This window comes from Medicago sativa, chromosome 4 (genome assembly GCF_051527215.1).
Source record: "Medicago sativa cultivar Bolivia chromosome 4, Bolivia_mono, whole genome shotgun sequence".
NCBI lineage: Eukaryota > Viridiplantae > Streptophyta > Magnoliopsida > Fabales > Fabaceae > Medicago > Medicago sativa.
Genome location: NC_140752.1, coordinates 65245084 through 65263191, shown reverse-complemented (window position 1 = coordinate 65263191; position 18108 = coordinate 65245084). Strand labels below are relative to the sequence as shown.

The 18108-nt window shown below is 35.7% G+C and overlaps 3 protein-coding genes across 3 annotated transcripts; all 3 read right to left on the bottom strand.

Annotated features, from left to right (window-relative positions):
• Window positions 1–842: 842 nt before the first annotated feature.
• Window positions 843–6235, bottom strand: LOC146930788 (uncharacterized). The gene is made up of 12 exons (XM_085702250.1): window positions 5502–6235; window positions 4765–4967; window positions 4487–4684; window positions 4181–4252; window positions 3655–3750; window positions 3427–3506; window positions 3171–3249; window positions 2807–3017; window positions 2435–2667; window positions 2101–2206; window positions 1842–1931; window positions 843–1707 (listed from the first exon to the last, which is right to left on the bottom strand). The coding sequence occupies exons 1-12, from the start codon at window positions 6010–6012 to the stop codon at window positions 1001–1003; spliced, it is 2586 nt and encodes an 861-aa protein (XP_085558376.1). The 5' UTR covers window positions 6013–6235; the 3' UTR covers window positions 843–1000.
• A 2912-nt stretch (window positions 6236–9147) lies between these two features.
• LOC146930787 (uncharacterized) lies at window positions 9148–11742 on the bottom strand. Its single transcript, XM_085707603.1, has one exon. The coding sequence runs from the start codon at window positions 11740–11742 to the stop codon at window positions 9148–9150; it is 2595 nt and encodes an 864-aa protein (XP_085563729.1).
• A 402-nt stretch (window positions 11743–12144) lies between these two features.
• Window positions 12145–17146, bottom strand: LOC146930786 (uncharacterized). The gene is made up of 5 exons (XM_085707602.1): window positions 15500–17146; window positions 14717–15380; window positions 13567–14239; window positions 12553–12663; window positions 12145–12298 (listed from the first exon to the last, which is right to left on the bottom strand). The coding sequence occupies exons 1-5, from the start codon at window positions 17144–17146 to the stop codon at window positions 12145–12147; spliced, it is 3249 nt and encodes a 1082-aa protein (XP_085563728.1).
• Between the last annotated feature and the right edge of the window lie 962 nt (window positions 17147–18108).

Here is an 18108-nt window from a genome sequence, read left to right as displayed (position 1 = left end):
GAAATGCAGCAGTATCATGGAGTTCTATGAATGAAGCAATTGTTACATCGTCTTCATGTGAAGCTGAATATATATTGCAGCTTCTAAAGATGTCTGTCAATCTCAATGGATTAGCATGTTTTTTTCTAGAAATGAATCTGAAGGAAGAGGAGAAGATGGAATTGTTGTTGATCTAGCAAGTCTACTATGGACTGAGCTAAGCATCCAGTGACTCATGTTAGGAGTAAGCACAATGAGACATGTTTTAATTTCCTTCGGGGTCAAATAAACAAGGGCAAGCTGCAAATCAAGCCTCTGCCTGTTGCTTTGAATGCTTGAGAAACAAGTTAGGCATTGTTAAAGTCACAAACTAATGAATTAGGAGGCGTATTAGAAGAATAAAAATTCAATTAATTAGTTTCTAGTTTTTAGGAGACAAGGTTTACCTTGTAGCACAAGTTAACCTAAGTTAACTCTAGTTAGTTTTAAGTTTGTCATCTTGTTATATAAACACATTATGTGTTAGTTGCTTGTATCACAAGAATTATATTCAATTCAATAAAGTTTTCTTTCTCTCATTTTCTTCAATTCTCTCAAACCTTACTTTTCTCAATATTTATTCCGAAATCTCTTAGTTTGTTCTATCTTCCTGCACACATTTACCCTCAACAACTCATTCATTATCAAATTTAAATTTAAATTCAAACCTACAACATAATTATAGGAGTTTTAAAACTTACCACATATTTTAGTTCAATACTTTTCATAATTTCAATTTTTTTTTAATGGCTTCATAAAAATATTAAAATTTGAACTATTACCATTAAAATGGCTTCATAAAAAATATGAAAATTTACTGCACATTTACTGGGATTTCAAATTTAAATTTAAAAATATATAAACTAATCATTAAAATGGATTCAAAAAAATAAATTTATATAAAATATATGTGCAACAAAATACAATAAAAAAAATAAAAAATTGTCCGTGCGGACCGTGCCCGTCTTTCAGCTATACTATATCAGCCTTGAAGGTTGAAATAAACTGTATAGTGCTCATCCCTGAAGTTGAACAATGGCTCTAAAAGAAAAATCTGGTTTGCTCCTTTAGCCACAAAGCTGATAGGATTATATTGCCTTAATCCTTTCCCAGAAACAAAACTAGTTGCTTGGTTAAAACTAGCTTCAGAAGCAGTCTTGCACCTTAGCTTAACTCCAGAACCAGCACTCATATCGCTATGAACGTAACAATCTTTATTGCTTTGTGATTCTAAAGATATTGTTTGATTTCGTCCATCCAAGCCCGGTACCATAAGAAAAACCGAAGAAGGCCCGCCATGGGAAGAATCTACAATGATAAGAGGTTTCTCTGGTCCTTGGTGACTTACAGTCATTCCAGGAAGATCAAATGGTTCTAACATCACAGTTTTACCGTCAGCGTCTTTTGGGATAAGTCTAAAGGTAGCATGAGGAGCATTTTCAGTGCCAGGTCCAGGTAATATTTCCATCGTAAGTGATTGTTTTGAGTTTGTTATAACAAGAGTTGATTTATTGATGTCTTGTGAATAAGAAACTAGTTGACTACTGTAATTGGATGGAATTGGAGTAATCCAGTCTGCAACAGCTTTGTTAGTAACGCCTTTAATGTCCCAAATGTTGGTGGCGTGACCGGCAAGAAGATATGGTCCGTAAAGAACGGCCTGAAGTGATGCAAATTCAGGTCTGTCATCTGTATTATAATTTGAAAACACAATGTCAGTAATGAAAACAAATCCCTTCATGAAAATATATATATGCTATGAAGGAAGGGTAATGATAATCAGCATATTCTTTCATTGATTATCATGTGAAGCAAGAAGCTACCTTTTACGGCTTCTGTTCTGATGGTAAGAGGCAACTGAAGGGTCAGCTTGTCACTCGCACTCCATGGTCGTGTGATTGACAAATAATTCCCTAGAGATCATGACAGTAAATATTACTTTAATGTTTCAAGTGTTAACCTTTCCTGTTATAACTTAAAGGAATGGCGTAAGAGCTTGTTCTTTTTCGTCTTCTTTTTGAGATGATTAAGCATTCTAGCATCTATCCGCATGAGATAAGGGAAGTAAAGACAGATTCAGACCTGGAGCTGGCAGAGATAAAGTTTCAGAATTCAATAGCGCCTTGGCACCATTTGCGAGAGTCCAAGATGGTATACGAAAGTTCAATGTTGATGAAGTCCCAATTGTCTGCACATTTCAAATTTTGAAATGATAAGTTGTAGAAGGAAAATATAGAGGATCTTATACTATTTGGTTTCTTAAATAAAGCACAAAAAATGGGATTGTAAATTTATAAATTTAAAACAAATCTAAGTAACTAAATTGAAATAATCTAGTTCAGAAACCCAATACGATATAGGTACCTAAGATTAATATGTGGCTAAATGAGATGATATAAGAAAATGTAATAGGTACCGCATTAGGAGAGAAGGTAAATGTCACTCGTAGGAAAGGATCCGACGAAGAAGCTGGAACAACTGTCTGAGTGAGCAAAAGTTGACCAGATTTCCGATTATGCTTTTTTTTATTGACAGTTCCAGAATTCCAATTAAATGAGCTTGATATGTACTGAATGATGTATAGACTACGATGTTTCCCTTCCTCTTCAAAATAGATAGAATCTCCCAGCTTTGAGAATGATTCAATTCCTAATCACAAAGAAAAAATAAATTTAGAACTGCACACAGATAAGAGAATAGAGGAGTTTACGAAGACTATTACTCCCTCCGTCTCATGTTAAGTCTCATATTTCAAGTGTAAAAAAAAAAAACTAAAACAAATACAAACCTGTTCCATAGCAGCACCAGAAAGAGTCAAATGGCGTTCCCCATTTCCAATACGTTTGGGCTTTGGAAACACCAAGACCAAGAGGAAGCATATAAATCATCACTCCAGGATCTGTTCCTCTTTGAATGCTGAGTACACCATTTGTTAAGGCACGCTCATAATAATCTGCATAAATGACTTCTTTGGTCCATCTGAACAGGTTCCGCGAAACCTGAAATCATTATCTTGCAACATAAATACTTCAACAGAAATAAATTAAGAATCATCCCTGAATATCAAATAGTAAATCAAAAACATAATACGCATTTTTAACTTCCGTAGCATTACATGATTAATTAAAAGAATGATGAGTGATTGATTGTACCTTCAACATATTGTAAGTTGAGCAAGATTCTTCAGTCTCTGCTGATTTTAGGTTGTCGGCTATTCTCTTTGGATTTCTCCTACACAAAAATGCAATTAAATTTTTTTTTCAGAAAGATGTTTCAAACTGATTATCTTAAAATAGAGGTACAGAAACTTTCTACTTGATGTCCTTTTACGAAAACTAATTCCATGGATAATTTTCAATGCGAATGAAGAAAAAAAAAATGAAAGTTAAAATGCTGACATCTTAGTACCAGAATTCGCCGACTGATGTCCCTCCGGTTGCATATGCGTGAGAAGTGTTTACAATGTCCATAAAGTATTGCCCAATATCCTAACACACAATAACAGATATTTAGTTATACCACTAAATATTGCAATTGAAAAATTAAATAAATGATACTACCGAAATAACTAGCAAATAAACATAATTTTCTTCGAAGTTAGTGAAATATATTCTACAATGTGCATAAAGAACTCACCTTATAATGTAAATCACCTGTGAGTTCATACCGCATTTGAGCTCCGACAACGATTGGGATATGTGTATTAGCGTGAAAATCAGCTATGTCATTACCCTACATGAAAAAAATAGAATTTTAAAAAAAATGTTTGTAACCAGTCATAATAATAAATACAGTTTCTGAACTAGAATACAGATGCTTGAGTTTATTAGTTTCTGAACTGATAAGAGGAAAGTTAATTTATATACGAATTTTAAACGACGATACATTGATTGTCTTAATTTTCCTCTTCACATGATCTGTGTCATAAGAGTTGAAGTTGAAATAAGGCTATAATTAAATTTTACATGTAAATGTAACCTTTCTGGTATATAGTTTATGCACATTACATATTGCTCATCTGAAAGCTAACATCAGGTATAGCTTATAAGTGCGAATTGAAAATTAATTTGAAAAACAGCTGGAACCTCTTGAAATACAGCCATAACTATACGAGACAATATGCATTACAAGAATTATGCGATAACAAATATTGATCAGTTACCTGTACTGCAAGCACCCCTAAAAAGCACGGCTTGTCAAAAAGGTGCGCCAACTCCAGATGCTTTGGATCCCTCTGCATATAGCATATCATGACAGGTTTATTTTAGAAATGAAGTTTACAGCGATAACCAGGCGCCATAATGTGGTACCTTTGAATGACATGCTTATAAAATCCATAAACTGTGCACTAGAATCCATCAGTTGATTTCTATACTTAAAAGCAATATAATCAACAAGTCAAGAACATTTATATAAACACATGAATCAACAATAGAGTTGAAGAAACTACATGAACAAGTTAACCTACCGTTAAGCTATATAATCTGTAAAGGACATCATTCATTCCTCCAGTTTCCTCATTCAGGGATTGGTAGTGTCTATTTACAGTGAACTTTTGTATTACATTCATCACTCTGTTGTAAAAGTAATCGACCATCCATGTAACCATTTTTAGACCTTGAGGGTTTCCAGCTATAGTATATTGATCCAAAAGGCCAGCCAAGATCTGTCAAAGTCGAATAACTGAGATCGAACAATATTCAGGCCAAAAGCACTTGCATAATCAAAATCTAGTTTTACTTATACCTTGTGAATGGTGTAATAAGGAGCCCATGCATGTTCAAGTTTTTCAATTCGATCAAAAAACTCGGTTGGAAATGCAGACAGATATCCCGTACCAATTTTTTCCTGACAGGCGGACAGACCGGAAACAAGAGCCGACATTTTATCCTTCAGGATATTGTTGTTTGTGCTGGCCCACATTTTAGCTGTTGCACTTAAGTAATGCCCTTCACATTGTAAAAAAATATACAAATTTTAAATTAACCTTCAAAACTGAATTGCGGAACAGAACATGCATTTTGTGTGTAATAGTGTCTGTCTACACTACTACAAGTTCAATTCATTACAAAAACTTATAATACACGGATTTCAAGGAATTCTTCATTGTTACCCTTACATATGAAAAATCAATAAAAGTTTAGCTTTCCAAAAGATTTTGAGCATTTGTTTGGGGGAGGGGGCATCACATCAAGAATGGAAAATTCTTATATAAGCATCCATCAATGCTGCTTCAAACAAAGTGGTCAAACATGCGAAAAACATGTTCTGACAATCGACATGTTTTTATACCATTTGTGTTTGACACTTTTGTCTTCCTAACAACAGAGGTTGCAGATCTTCTAAAAATAGTTCAAATGGTCATGAATAGCGATGTTGCGCTCTCATTGCAACCGAGAATTCATTACACAATTACTAAAGACCATGATACAAATACTAACAAAGAGCATAAAAAAGGCAACGATGAATGAACTAAAACTAACCAACAAAATGTCCTCTGAGTTCTTGATCTGGTTTTTCCCATCCACCATAAGGTGTACCAGGAGTCGGTAAACCGGCCAACTTCCTAAAACTCCAAATCAACCTATCAACATCTAACATCAACAAATACTCCAAATTAGTCTTCTGTGCTTGAGCATGGATAGAACCTTCAAGCAACCTCACATCCCCAAGTGGAACTTCTTTGAGAAATCCAACAGGTGGCTTAGACACATCGGCATTCTTCATTTCCCTATACTTAGCAGCCCAATCACGTTGGTTTTCTTGTGTTAAGAACATCTCCTTTGGAATCATTTCTTGCCAAGCCGATTCATCGGTTGGTGTCACATGAACATGAGACTGATACATCATCACTTCTTTCTTCCATGTCTCATTATTTGATGCCAGTAATTGAGTTCGCAACGTATGCGATTGAGGCAAACTATTTATGCATTCTTTGCTATTTGCACAACCACACAGCATAAGTGCCAAAAACACATACACAAATGTCCCCATCGTTCTGAAAATTTCGACGTAAAAACAAATGTATATTAAAAGAAAGAAACCTAAGGGCCTGTTTAGATTTAATTACACGAGCTAATCTACTGACATAAACACTTATGAGACTGTTTGGTCGAACTTATGACATGCTCATAAGTTATTGAAAGGAAGATCATATAGAACAATGACATTTGAAGAAGAATATTTATATATAGGTAGTAGAAAACAATGCATGCATGTTGGAATGCAGTGAAGATGGAAAGGAAATATAAAAAAACGAGTCACGTGTAGAAAAACAAAGCATGTTGGAATGTTTCCATTGCTTTGCGCGCCATTGCCGCTTTCTCAACAAAAATAGAAAAAGGCTGATGTCCATTCGTTTTTCCATATTTTGACTTTTGTTTGGCCACGTTTTTCCATGAAAGGATAATTTGAGGAACTTTAGAAAATTGCTTTTGTCACACACAAAATTGCTCTCCTGCCCATTAAAAGACCAAAATGCTCCCAAAGGTAGTTAATCGATGTTCGCTGCCAGCAGTAGTTAACTATCGTTGTGCCAGCGACAGTTAAGTATTGTTGTGCTAGCCAGGGGCTATGCATAGTGTTAGCTTGGGGTGGCCTTGGCTACCTTTTTTTTTTTTTTTTTATTTGTTTAATGTTTTTGATAATTAGTGTATTTTTGTGTTTTTTTTTTTTACAAAAGAGGGCCTAAGTCCGGAGAAAAAAACAAAACTAAGAAGTTAGTCAAACATTCTTAGACATGCAAGCCCCGAAAATATCATCAAAAAGTAAGTTACGGTGATTATTAGGAGGAGACTCCACTGAAGTAGATAATATAGTCACAAGGAAGGGGGGGTTTGAATTGTGACCCTTTTAAAAATTAAACCTGTCACTTAAAATTTTATTCTCAAGTTGAAAACTTGGAATGGTTAAGTTAACTGACAGACTTCAGAACGTTCTGAAGTGTTAGTCTGAAAAACAGTTTAAACAGTTAAGTTAATTAAATGTGTTTGTGTGTGTTGTGTTTACTGAAATTAAAGAGTAAAGAGAAGAGAAGAAGGGCACACAGAAATTTATAGTAGTTCACCCAATGTGGGCTAGTCTACTCCTCACAGTTTTGTGAGATTTTCCACTATGATGCTTGAGATAACTTCTCAAATCTTGCACCGTACAACTCTGTTCACCTGAACAATTACACAACCTGTATTCTCTAAGCCTCAGCAGGCTTGCACCTTTCTTGCTAAGTTACCTACTTAGACTTTACACCTTTCTGCTCAACCTAATACTTTAGTACCCTTAAAGCTAGATGAGACTTTGTTTACAATTTGTATGGAGTTTGTATGGAGTTTGAATGATATAGATCAGACAAAGGATAAATGGAGGAAGAGATTTATCTTTAAAAAGATAAGAGAAATATTGATGTACACTTTGAAGACTTCTTGGAATCTTTGTGATGATCAATGTTTTTGCTAAAGCTTCAAACACTCTTATGTTGTTTTCTTGTATGCTTTGCAAAGGTGTGTGTTATGCTGAGGCCTTGATCTCTTTTTATAGAGTTTCTTGAACCTTTGTAGCCGTTGGAGAGTGTCCACTGGTCTTGTGCCACGTGTCATGGGACCCACCAACTTACACTTGAATTCTGAGCAAAACTGATATACTTCAGAATGTTGTTGTGTTCTTGAGAATACTTCAGAATGTTGTTGTGTTCTTGAGAATTTTCCAGAATATTGTTGTGTTCTTGATGATCTTCATCTGGGTTCATGTGAATTGACGGTCAGATGTGCCTCTGGGCTTTTTGCAGATGAATGTCACATGAATTTCTGGGTTGTACTTGAAGATTTGCTTTGTACGACTTCAGAATGTTCCTTGGTCAGATTTTCTTTGCAATCTGCCTTGGAACAAGTGCAGGATCTCATAAAGTGGAGCTGTCACTTTCATTCCATGCTTTAGGGGATTTGGTTTGCTTTGTACAGTACCAACTCCCTTATGTGTCGAAATCTTGTTGAAAAAGATTTGATCTTGCTTTTGTCTTTGCCTTTTTCTTTCCAACAACTATACTGTTCATGTCAGAAAAAGCATGGAGCAGGATCGAACTTTCTGAACTCAGGGGACATCAGAATGTTCCTTTTTGTTTCACTTAGGATGATTTGTAAGACTTTCTTTTGATGTAATCAAATCCTAATAGTGAAACATTTATGAAGTGCAGCTTAGAAAACATCTAGGATGATATTCTTGATGGAATATTCCTGATGTTTTGTACTTCAAATGTTCATAGTCTTGAATGAACATTGAAGATGCCCTCTTTGACTTTAATCAATTAAATGCCTTTATTCCTTGATTGATATTAGTCATTGTACTTTACTGGGCTTTTATTTAAGTCACGTAGACCTTGCATGTTCTTCATTTTGTTCATGAATATATGGGCTTGGTTCTTGATGTTCATCATGAACAACCTTCTGAACTCATTTTAACTTTCTGAACTCTGACTGAGTTCTTAAGTCTTTATGTCCTTTGATTCTTTGTTTCTTGTTATGAATTGAAACTTGTTCCTGTCTTAATTAACCACTCAAGAGCACAAGTTAAATACCAACAAATTAATCAAAGTCCATTAATTCCTTAATCATCAAGGTTTGTTATCTTTAAAATTATTTAGGGATTTTGCCTCAACAATCTCCCCCTTTTTGATGATGACAAACCTATGATTTAGGATAATGGATTTTGATTATATATATGAGGAGTTTCAGAGCTGAAAAATTTATTTTGATGCTCCCCCTCATTTTTATAATTCATGCAGTGAGTTTTTAAAAGCTTTATAAAGCTCCCCCTCACTTTTATAATTTACGGCATAAATAAAAACATTCATATTTGAACCAAAATCATATTCATTCTCATTGATATTATGCATTCAGTACAATTTTATGATTCCTATGGTTCAAAAACAAAAAAGAAATTATAAATGCATATGTGATCAAACAAAAGGCAAAAAGGCAAAAAGGTGAAGTTTTAAGAACTTCAACCAACAAGTTTTGATCACTGACCTACTTAGGGCCTTAACCTAGAAACTTAAAGACATAATTATAATTATCCTAAAGCTTCTCCCCTTTTTGTCATCTGCAAAAAGTTAAGGAGGGACAAGACAAGACCAGAGAACTAAGGGGTGGAATCCCCAGAGTCAGAAGAGGGCTCAGAGTCAAATACACTAGGATCTTCAAAAATAGGAGGGTCCATGGCAAGACCAGGAGCTTGAACATCAATTGTCCATTTAGCTAGCACACAAGCAATCTTATGAGTCTTAGTGGAGACCCTAAGAGCCCTGGCAGCCATTTTCTCAGCTTTGGATGGTTTAGCAGAGGGAGCAGGAGCAGATGCTTCAACCTTTTCCTTAGAAGGACCATCTTTGGTGACAAAGGTATCCAGAGATTCAAAGAGGTCGGGAATGTTTGGCAGTTTGCTAGTGTTTTTGTTTGTGACTGGTGGTGGAGAAGGTACCACATTTGGAGTGGGCAGAGGAGAAACAAAAAACTTTCCAACTTCTGATTCCATGGTGGAAGTGGAGAAATTGAGATTCTGATTTTGAGGAGTTTGTTGAGCCATGAGCTGGACTTCAGCAGAAGGTAGTGATCCTGATGCTTGAGGAATGGGGTCAACAGACATTTCATTTTCTTGAGGCAGATTTGGTTCAGCAGTTGCATTTGTCTGAACATTCTGAACTATGATTGCAGGATTTTCTTGAAGTTCCTGAATCATTTCCTGAGTCTCCTGAAGCACTTCCTCATTGTTATCAAGCTGTGCATCTTGGTACACATTCAAATCAGAGCTGGGATCTTCCACATTTAGATCAAAACCAGCTTGATTTTCTTCTTGCTCAATCTCTTGAGAGTCCATGTTATCATGTCCCTCACTCATCCTTTGAGAGACAAGAATTTCAGCCACATCATGCATGTTTTGGTCATCTTCCTGAGATGCTTCTTCAAGATCATTAGCAACTTTCTGAGCTGTTTTCTCAGTATTTTCTTCAACTCTATCAACTTTCTGAAGTTGATCAGCATGTGAATCAGTAACATTCTGAACTGCAGCAGCAATGGTTGAATCATTTTTCTGAAGTTCTTCTCCAGGGATTGCAGCAGCCTTGGATGCTTCTTGAGTTAACTCTTCTTCTTTCTCATGAGAGACAACTTCTTCTTGAGTCTTCTCTTGGTCACCAGCAACATCTTTCTTCTGAGAGTCTTCAACATTCTGAACTTCTACATTTTGTTGAAGTATCTCTCTAGCACGTTCAGCAACACCTTGAAAGAGACTAATAACTGGAGGTTCATCTTCCTTTGGAGGAGAATCAGCCATGTCATCATCAAAGGCTTCATTTTCTTCTTGCCTATGAATACTTGACAAGTTCCTGACTTTTTCAAGTTTTCTCTTCTTTGTTACCTTAACCTTCTGATCTGAGTGCCTTTTCACAGATCCAGTAGTTTCTGAGGCTGTAGGAGTTGGCATGTTTGAGGTGGTTATGTGAAGTTGAGCTAGAGTCTTTGAGATGAATCTCACGAAGGTGTAGTCACCTTCTTCTCCTTCAAGATCAACTTTAGCAGCTCTAAGAATGGGGGTGATATGCATACCATAAGCAAGGGCAGCATTTGATTGTTTGGGATTCATACATGAGTCTATCATGTGTTGAAGAATGATATAGCAGAGATTCAACTTCTTCTTTGTGATTAGGTGATACATGATGCAGAGATCTGTGTCTGTGACTGCTTCAAAAGTACCACTCCTTGGAAGCAGGGTGTGCCTAATCATGTTGTGTAAAATCTTTGGGACATCTCTTAGATTGGTGGAGTTGAAAGGGTGGTCAGGTTTGGTGTACTCAACTATGAGTTTGCTACGACTGACTTTCATCTTATCAAACCAGGAAGGAAAGAAGAGTTCATTACCTTCATTAGGGATTCTCAAAGCTTTTGAGAGGAATTCCTTGGTAATCTTGATTTCTACTCCCTTGACAGTGGTGATGAGCATCTTTTCTTTCTTCTTATCCTTGATTCTCATTGAGCTATAGAACTCTCTTACTAAATCTTCAAAGGTGAGGTCTTGGAGGGACACAAAGTGGGCCCATTCTTGAGAATCAGTGTATTCTCGTAGGTTCCAGTTTTTCTTCTTAAGATCAGCAAAGTCAAAATATTTTGATTTGCTTACTGGTCTTTGAGATTGTTTTGCTTCCTTCTCAGCCTTCATCAAGGATGCAATCAGTTTGACATCCTTCCCTTTTCCATGCTTGGGAGGGTCAGCTTCCTTCTCTTCTTCTTCTTCAGATGAAGTGGAATTCTTTTCTGAAGGTTCAGATGCTGGAGGAGTCTCAATCACTTGAGTCTTTCCTTTCTTCTTCTTAGACTCAGCTTTTGAAGCCTTCATGAACTCAGAGAGAGTTTCGTCACTATCATCCTTTTCTACGGAGTCTGTGAGATCTACGTGAGAAACCGTTTTGGTTTTGGAGGATGAGGATCCAGACATAATCCTTGAGGATTTTCTAGTTGCCTTAGGTTTAATAACCTTCTTCTTGGTCTTAAGTTTGGATGATTTGGTGTTTTTGGAGGGTTCAGTGATTGGGATAATTTCGTCTGGAAGGATGGTGTGGACAGGGGTTTCGTTCAGAGGTGATGAGTTTGATTCAGCAGCGGTTTGAGATGGTGGTTGAGAACGAGCAACAGGGGTTGAGTCATCTTCAGACAATGGAGATGTTGTTTTGGTTCGAGCCATTTGGGAACGAAGACAAAGACAAAAATTTTAGGTTTTGAAGAGAGAGGGAAAGAAAGAAATGAGAAAGTTTGAAGTGAGGAGTTAGTGAAAGGAGTAGTTAGATATATAGAAGTGAACGTGTGAGAGTGGAGAAGTGAAAGAAGTTTGATTATGGTAGTTTTTATGGGGAAAGAGGAAAAGAAAACGGTACAGAGAGGAGAGAGAAAAAGTAGCCGTTAAAGGAGGGAAGTAGAAAAGGTGTAGTTGACCTTTTTACCATTGCCTAATGGTTAAAAACCAAATGAGGCTTCTTTTAGGTTAGCATTAAATGCTAGAGATATGGAAGGATCCTAAAAGAAGTAAATAATCATTTTATAAATGAATTATTTAATTTATCATGAATGTCAGTTCTGAACCTTCTTATCAGATGCGAACATTCTGAACTTGGTTGAACATTCTGAACTTTGCAAACATTCTGAACTTTGCAAACATTCTGATCTTAGTTGAACCTTCTGATTTTGGATCAGAGAGCATCAAGGGGGTTGGTCTATGGCCCTTAGTGTTTACAGTGATCAACCTTTGTTGGGGTTTTTCATGATTAACAATTTTTCTTTAATAAAATTGAATCTATCCTCAACTAATGGTTTTGTAAAAATGTCAGCTAGTTGATTTTCAGTATCAACAAAGCTTAATGCAATATCCTTTTTCTGAACATGGTCTCTAATGAAATGATGCTTAATTTCAATATGCTTAGACCTAGAATGTTGAATTGGATTTTTAGAAAGATTAATAGCACTTGTATTGTCACACATAATAGGAACATTTGTGTACCTTAGTGAATAATCTTCCAGCTGATTTCTGATCCACAAAACTTGAGAGCAACAACTTGCTGCAGAGACATACTCAGCTTCAGTTGTGGAGAGTGCAATGGTGTTTTGCTTTCTGCAAGACCATCCAATCAAAGCTTGTCCCAAGAATTGACAGGTTCCACTTGTACTCTTCCTCTCAACTTTGTCTCCAGCATAATCAGCATCACAATAGGCTACAAGATCAAAACTAGATCCTTTTCTATACCAAAGGCCAAGATCAGTAGTACCTACTAGATATCTAAAAATCCTTTTAACTGCAGTTAAATGAGATTCTTTTGCACATGTTTGAAATCTAGCACATAAACCTACTGCAAACACTATGTCAGGTCTGCTAGCAGTCAAATATAATAATGAGCCTATCATGCCTCTATATTCTTTTTCAGAAACAGATTTTCCATTCTCATCTTTATCTAAACTTGAGGATGGATGCATAGGGGTGACCATGATTTTTGCCTCATTCATTTTATATTTTTTAAGAATGTCTTTGACATACTTTTCTTGACTTATGAAAATTCCATTTGGATGTTGTTTGATTTGTAAGCCAAGGAAAAAACCAAGTTCACCCATCATTCTCATCTCAAATTCACTTTGCATGAGATTGGAAAAGTCTTCACACATTTTTATTTTTGTGGCACCAAAAATGATATCATCAACATAAACTTGGACAATGAGTAAGTCTGAGTTATGAGTTTTTCTAAAAATTGTGGTATCAATTTTTCCTCTTGAAAATCCATTTTCAATTAAGAATGTGCTAAGTCTATCATACCAAGCTCTAGGAGCTTGTTTAAGACCATAAAGTGCTTTGGTTAGCTTAAAAACATGATTTGGTTTTTCTTTATCTATGAAGCCAGGAGGTTGACTTACATAAACCTCTTCATTTAGAAAACCATTTAAAAATGCACTTTTCACATCCATTTGAAAAAGTTTAATGCTTTTATGAGCAGCGTATGCAAGAAGTATTCTGATAGCTTCTAACCTTGCTACTGGTGCAAAGGTCTCATCATAGTCAATACCTTCTTGTTGATTGTAGCCTTGAGCAACTAACCTTGCCTTGTTTCTGACAACCTTACCATTTTCATCAAGCTTGTTTCTGAAAACCCATCTTGTTCCAATGATGGTTTTCTCTTGATTATTTGGGACCAGGTTCCAGACTTTGTTCCTTTCAAACTGAGAAAGTTCTTCCTTCATGGCCTCAATCCAAGAGTCATCAATAATAGCTTCATTTATTGACTTAGGTTCCATTTGAGAGATCATTGCCATGTTGGTATCTTGGAATGACAATCTGGTTCTTACACCATCAGTTGTGCTTCCAATGATTTGATCTACAGGATGATCTCCTACCATTCTCCAACTTCTAGGTGGACTTTGGAGAGTCTGACCCTGAATATTTTGATCATCTTCTATCTCTACTTGACTGTCAGTGTTCTTACTGGGAACATTCTGAAGTTCAGGAACGTTCTGAAGTTCAGGCACTTCTGTGTCTTCACTTTCTTTTGATTGAGAATGCTCATCATATTCATCAAATATGACATGCATACTAATTTCAACTGTCTGGGTTTTTAGATTGTACACTCTATAACCTTTAGAAGTTGTAGAGTATCCTAAAATGATAGCTTTATCTGATTTAGGATCAAACTTACCCAATTTTTCTTTATTGTTCAGAATGTAGCAATAGCAGCCAAATATGTGAAAGTAAGATATGCTAGGTTTAATGTTTTTCCAGAGTTCATATGGGGTTTTATTAAGAACTTTTCTTATTGAAACTCTATTCAAAATGTAGCAAGATGTGTTAATGGCTTCTGCCCAAAAATAATTTTCAACATTTGATTCATTTAACATTGTTCTAGCCATTTCTTGCAAAGTTCTATTTTTTCTTTCAACAACTCCATTTTGTTGTGGAGTTCTTGCACAAGAAAAATTGTGTTTAATACCATTTTCATCAAAGAATGTTTTGAAGGATGCATTTTCAAATTCTCCTCCATGATCACTCCTAACTGTGATGATATTAGAACCTTTTTCATTTTGAACTCTTTTGCAAAAGTTTTGAAATGCTTCAAAAGATTCATCTTTGTGTTTTAAAAATAGAACCCATGTAAATCTGGAAAAATCATCAACAATAACAAAACCATATCTTTTGCCATTTAGAGTTGCAGTTTGAACTGGACCAAAAAGATCAATGTGAAGAAGCTCTAAAGGTTTCTGAGTTGAAACAAACTCAATGGTTTTGAAACTACTTTTGACTTGTTTTCCTTTAACACAAGCTTCACAGATCTTGTCCTTTTCAAAACTGATCTTTGGCAAACCTCTAACTAGATCAAGTTGAGAAAGTTTAGCAATGGTTTTCATACTTATATGACCAGCCCTTTTGTGCCAAATCCATTTGTCTTTTTCAAGAGACATAAAACAGGATTCTGCAGGCATATCATTTAGTTCTAAAACATATAAGTTCTTTCTCCTTGATCCAGTGAAAAACAACTTGTTAGAGGAGGTTTGTCTTATTTCACATATGTTAGGTTTAAAGATCACTTCAAATCCACTATCACACAATTGACTTATGCTAAGTAGATTGTGTTTTAAACCTTCTACATACTGAACATTTTCTATTTTGGCAGAGTTAGGCTTACCTATAGTACCTTTACCTCTGATCTTACCCTTGTCATTATTTCCAAATGTCACCAGTCCTCCATCCTTCTTTTCAAAGGTTAGAAAACAGTTCCTGTCACCTGTCATGTGTCTAGAACAGCCACTATCCAAGTACCATGGCTTTGTTCTTGCACCTTGAGGCAAGACCTACATTTGACAAGACAAAAACTTTAGGTACCCATGTAATGTTGGGTCCTTGAGGGTTAGTTCTTCTAAGAGATCTTTTCTGATTGTAACTTTCTGTCTTGTATGATCAGATTTGTTACAGCAGGAACACATCTTCTTAGCTTTCTCAGCCTTTTGTGAACTTTCTGATCTATTGAGATGAGAACGTTCTGAACTAAGATTAATTTTATTTTTTCTAATAAAATTCTTCTTATGAGGTAAGAACATTTCATTTTCATTTCAGCCTTTTGAGGTACAAAACTTTTAATAAGATTCTTGTTTGGATCCTTGAATCCTAAACCAGATTTTTCATCACTTTTGCTTTGTGATCCCAAAATGTTTTGAAATGTTTCTGTAGACTTTATGAAACATGTAAGATCATTTTTTAATTCCTCAACTTCCTTTTTCAAAAGAATGTTTTCCTTTTGTACCTCAGAAGGTTTGGAATGAATGTTCTTCTGTTTCTTGTTTAACTCTCTTTGTTGTTCAGACATTTTAAAATGAGAGTCCTGTAAAGTTTGTATAATTTTTCTAGATTCATCATATTTGTTTTGAAGTTCTTCCTTTTCTATTTTTAGTTCAGAAAGTTCCTTGATTAATGATTGACATCTATTAGTTAAGAAGTTAGAATCATATAAAAGACTATCAAGTTTGCTTTCAAGATCTTTATATAGAGGATGAGTTTTATAGACAATTACCTCTTCTTCATCATCTGTTTGAGCCATCAAACTTAAGTTGGCTTCCTCATCTTCTTGTGGTTCTGTTTCTTCCATGTCATCCCAAGTGATCATAGCTTTCTTCTTGAAAAGTGGCTTTCTTTGCACCTTTTTAATGTCAGGACATTCACTTTTGTAGTGTCCAGTTTTGTTGCATCCAAAACAGGTGACCTGACTCTTGTCAGCTTCTGATCTGGTGTTGTTTGTGTTGGGAAATTTCTTCCTGAGTTGATTTCTTCTCATCATCATTCTTTGTATTCTTTTGGAGATTAGTGCCAGTTCATCTTCAGCTTCTTCTTCATGAACTTCCTCAATTTCTTGTGTTTCTTGCACATCATCTTCAGTTACTGATGAGGTTTGTTGAGAGGCTTTCAAGGCAAGTGACTTGACCTTCTTCACTGGTTTGTCTCCTTGAAGTACAACTTCATGAGCTCTTAGTGAGCCAATGAGATCTTCCAGGTTCATAGATTTTAAATCTTTAGCCTGAGTAATTGCAGTGACCATAGGTCTCCACATACTTGGAAGGCATCTCAATATTTTTCTGATTCTCTCATGAGTGGAATATGCTTTTCCAAGAGATCTCATTTCATTTACTATTGTAGTAAATCTGGCATACATCTCATCAATGGTTTCATTTTCACTCATTTCAAAGACTTCAAACTTTCTGACTCCAATGTCAATTCTAGTTTCTTTGACATGAGATGTACCTTCATGATGTATTCTCAAAGTATCCCATACCTCTTTGGCATTCTTGCATTCATCAACTCTTTCACTTTCTTCCATGGTTAGTGCACATGATAAAAAGAGTCTAGCTTTAGAGTTTAGTAATACCTGAGCTTTTTCATCAGTTGACCATGCACTCTTATCTTTGATGGTGTCTTCTTTGGTCTTTGGAACAAAGTCTCCATCTGTGATTACTGACCACATGTCATTGTCTTGAGATCTGAGAAAGAGTTCCATCTTGCTTTTCCAGAAGTAGTAGTTTGATCCATCAAAAAGTGGTGGTCTGTTTGATGATCCTCCTTGTAACATCCCAGACTGCTTTCAGGATTGCCAACTAACCCCACAAACCAACACGAGTCTTTTCAGCATGCTTTGTCCTCACTCACATGCTTACCGGGAAACTTCCCGGTAGGTCACCCATCCTAGTACTACTCCAAGCCAAGCACGCTTAACTGTGGAGTTCTTATGGAATGGGCTACCGAAAAGAAGATGCATCTTGTTGATATGGGTAGTACCTAACAATTCTTATAAGCCTTCCTTCAACCATGTAGTCCCATACCTACACGGCCTCCGGATCCCTCTCATTCCGATGTGATTCGGTCAAAATAAATAAGATACGTAATCAAATTTTCTCATGAACTTACTCTTCCAAATATACACTTCATCCTTGAACAATATTATTCTCTCTGTTATTATAGGGAACATATTATCTCAGTCTTTCTGATAATTCCATACTGTATATCACTTAAAATTTTCTATCTTGTATGATATCAATCTTTTCTTTACCTTCAAAAATACAGAGTTTAAAATTCTCGAACTTCACAGCAAAATTGTGTTTAAGCATCCGCATTCTTGTTCTGAATGGCATACTTGCACTTAAATGCCTCTTACTATACTTGATATCCCATGAGAGTATTTCAAACCAAAAATAAAATCATCTTGATACAACATCCATATTTATTACCTCATACTTGACTCTTTTCCCGCTAAGCTGATACTTTTTATTCATTCTTTGAAATCACCAAGTCGACTGACTATGTTACATACTAGAGGTGATTCCAATTTTCTTAGATTCAACAAGGGACAGACACTTCCGTCCTACTCTTACTACATCTTCTTTAACTGCTTAATCTTTCAATATCTTTGAATGATGTGGCCTGAAAAAATCCTTAGTTCGTCTCTTAAAATCTTTCCCATGAATATCTCATCTCAAAGTCTTAAACTATTGCACATCTTATCACTTCTTTACTGATTAATTTTCCGCTGCGCCA

Excerpts from the sequence above, each read along its gene's own strand:
- LOC146930786 (XM_085707602.1), bottom strand. The coding sequence starts at position 17,146 with ATGTTACAAGGAGGATCATCAAACAGACCACCACTTTTTGATGGATCA. Across the intron at positions 15,381-15,499 it reads TAAGAAGATGTGTTCCTGCT|GTCTTGCCTCAAGGTGCAAG; the intron begins GTAACAAATCTG and ends TGTCAAATGTAG. Across the intron at positions 12,299-12,552 it reads CTGGAAGATTATTCACTAAG|GTTGATCACTGTAAACACTA; the intron begins GTACACAAATGT and ends ACCCCAACAAAG.
- LOC146930788 (XM_085702250.1), bottom strand. The coding sequence starts at position 6,012 with ATGGGGACATTTGTGTATGTGTTTTTGGCACTTATGCTGTGTGGTTGT. Across the intron at positions 3,751-4,180 it reads TAGGGGTGCTTGCAGTACAG|GGTAATGACATAGCTGATTT; the intron begins GTAACTGATCAA and ends TTTTTCATGTAG. Across the intron at positions 1,932-2,100 it reads TTTATCTCTGCCAGCTCCAG|GGAATTATTTGTCAATCACA; the intron begins GTCTGAATCTGT and ends CATGATCTCTAG.
- LOC146930787 (XM_085707603.1), bottom strand. The coding sequence starts at position 11,742 with ATGGCTCGAACCAAAACAACATCTCCATTGTCTGAAGATGACTCAACC.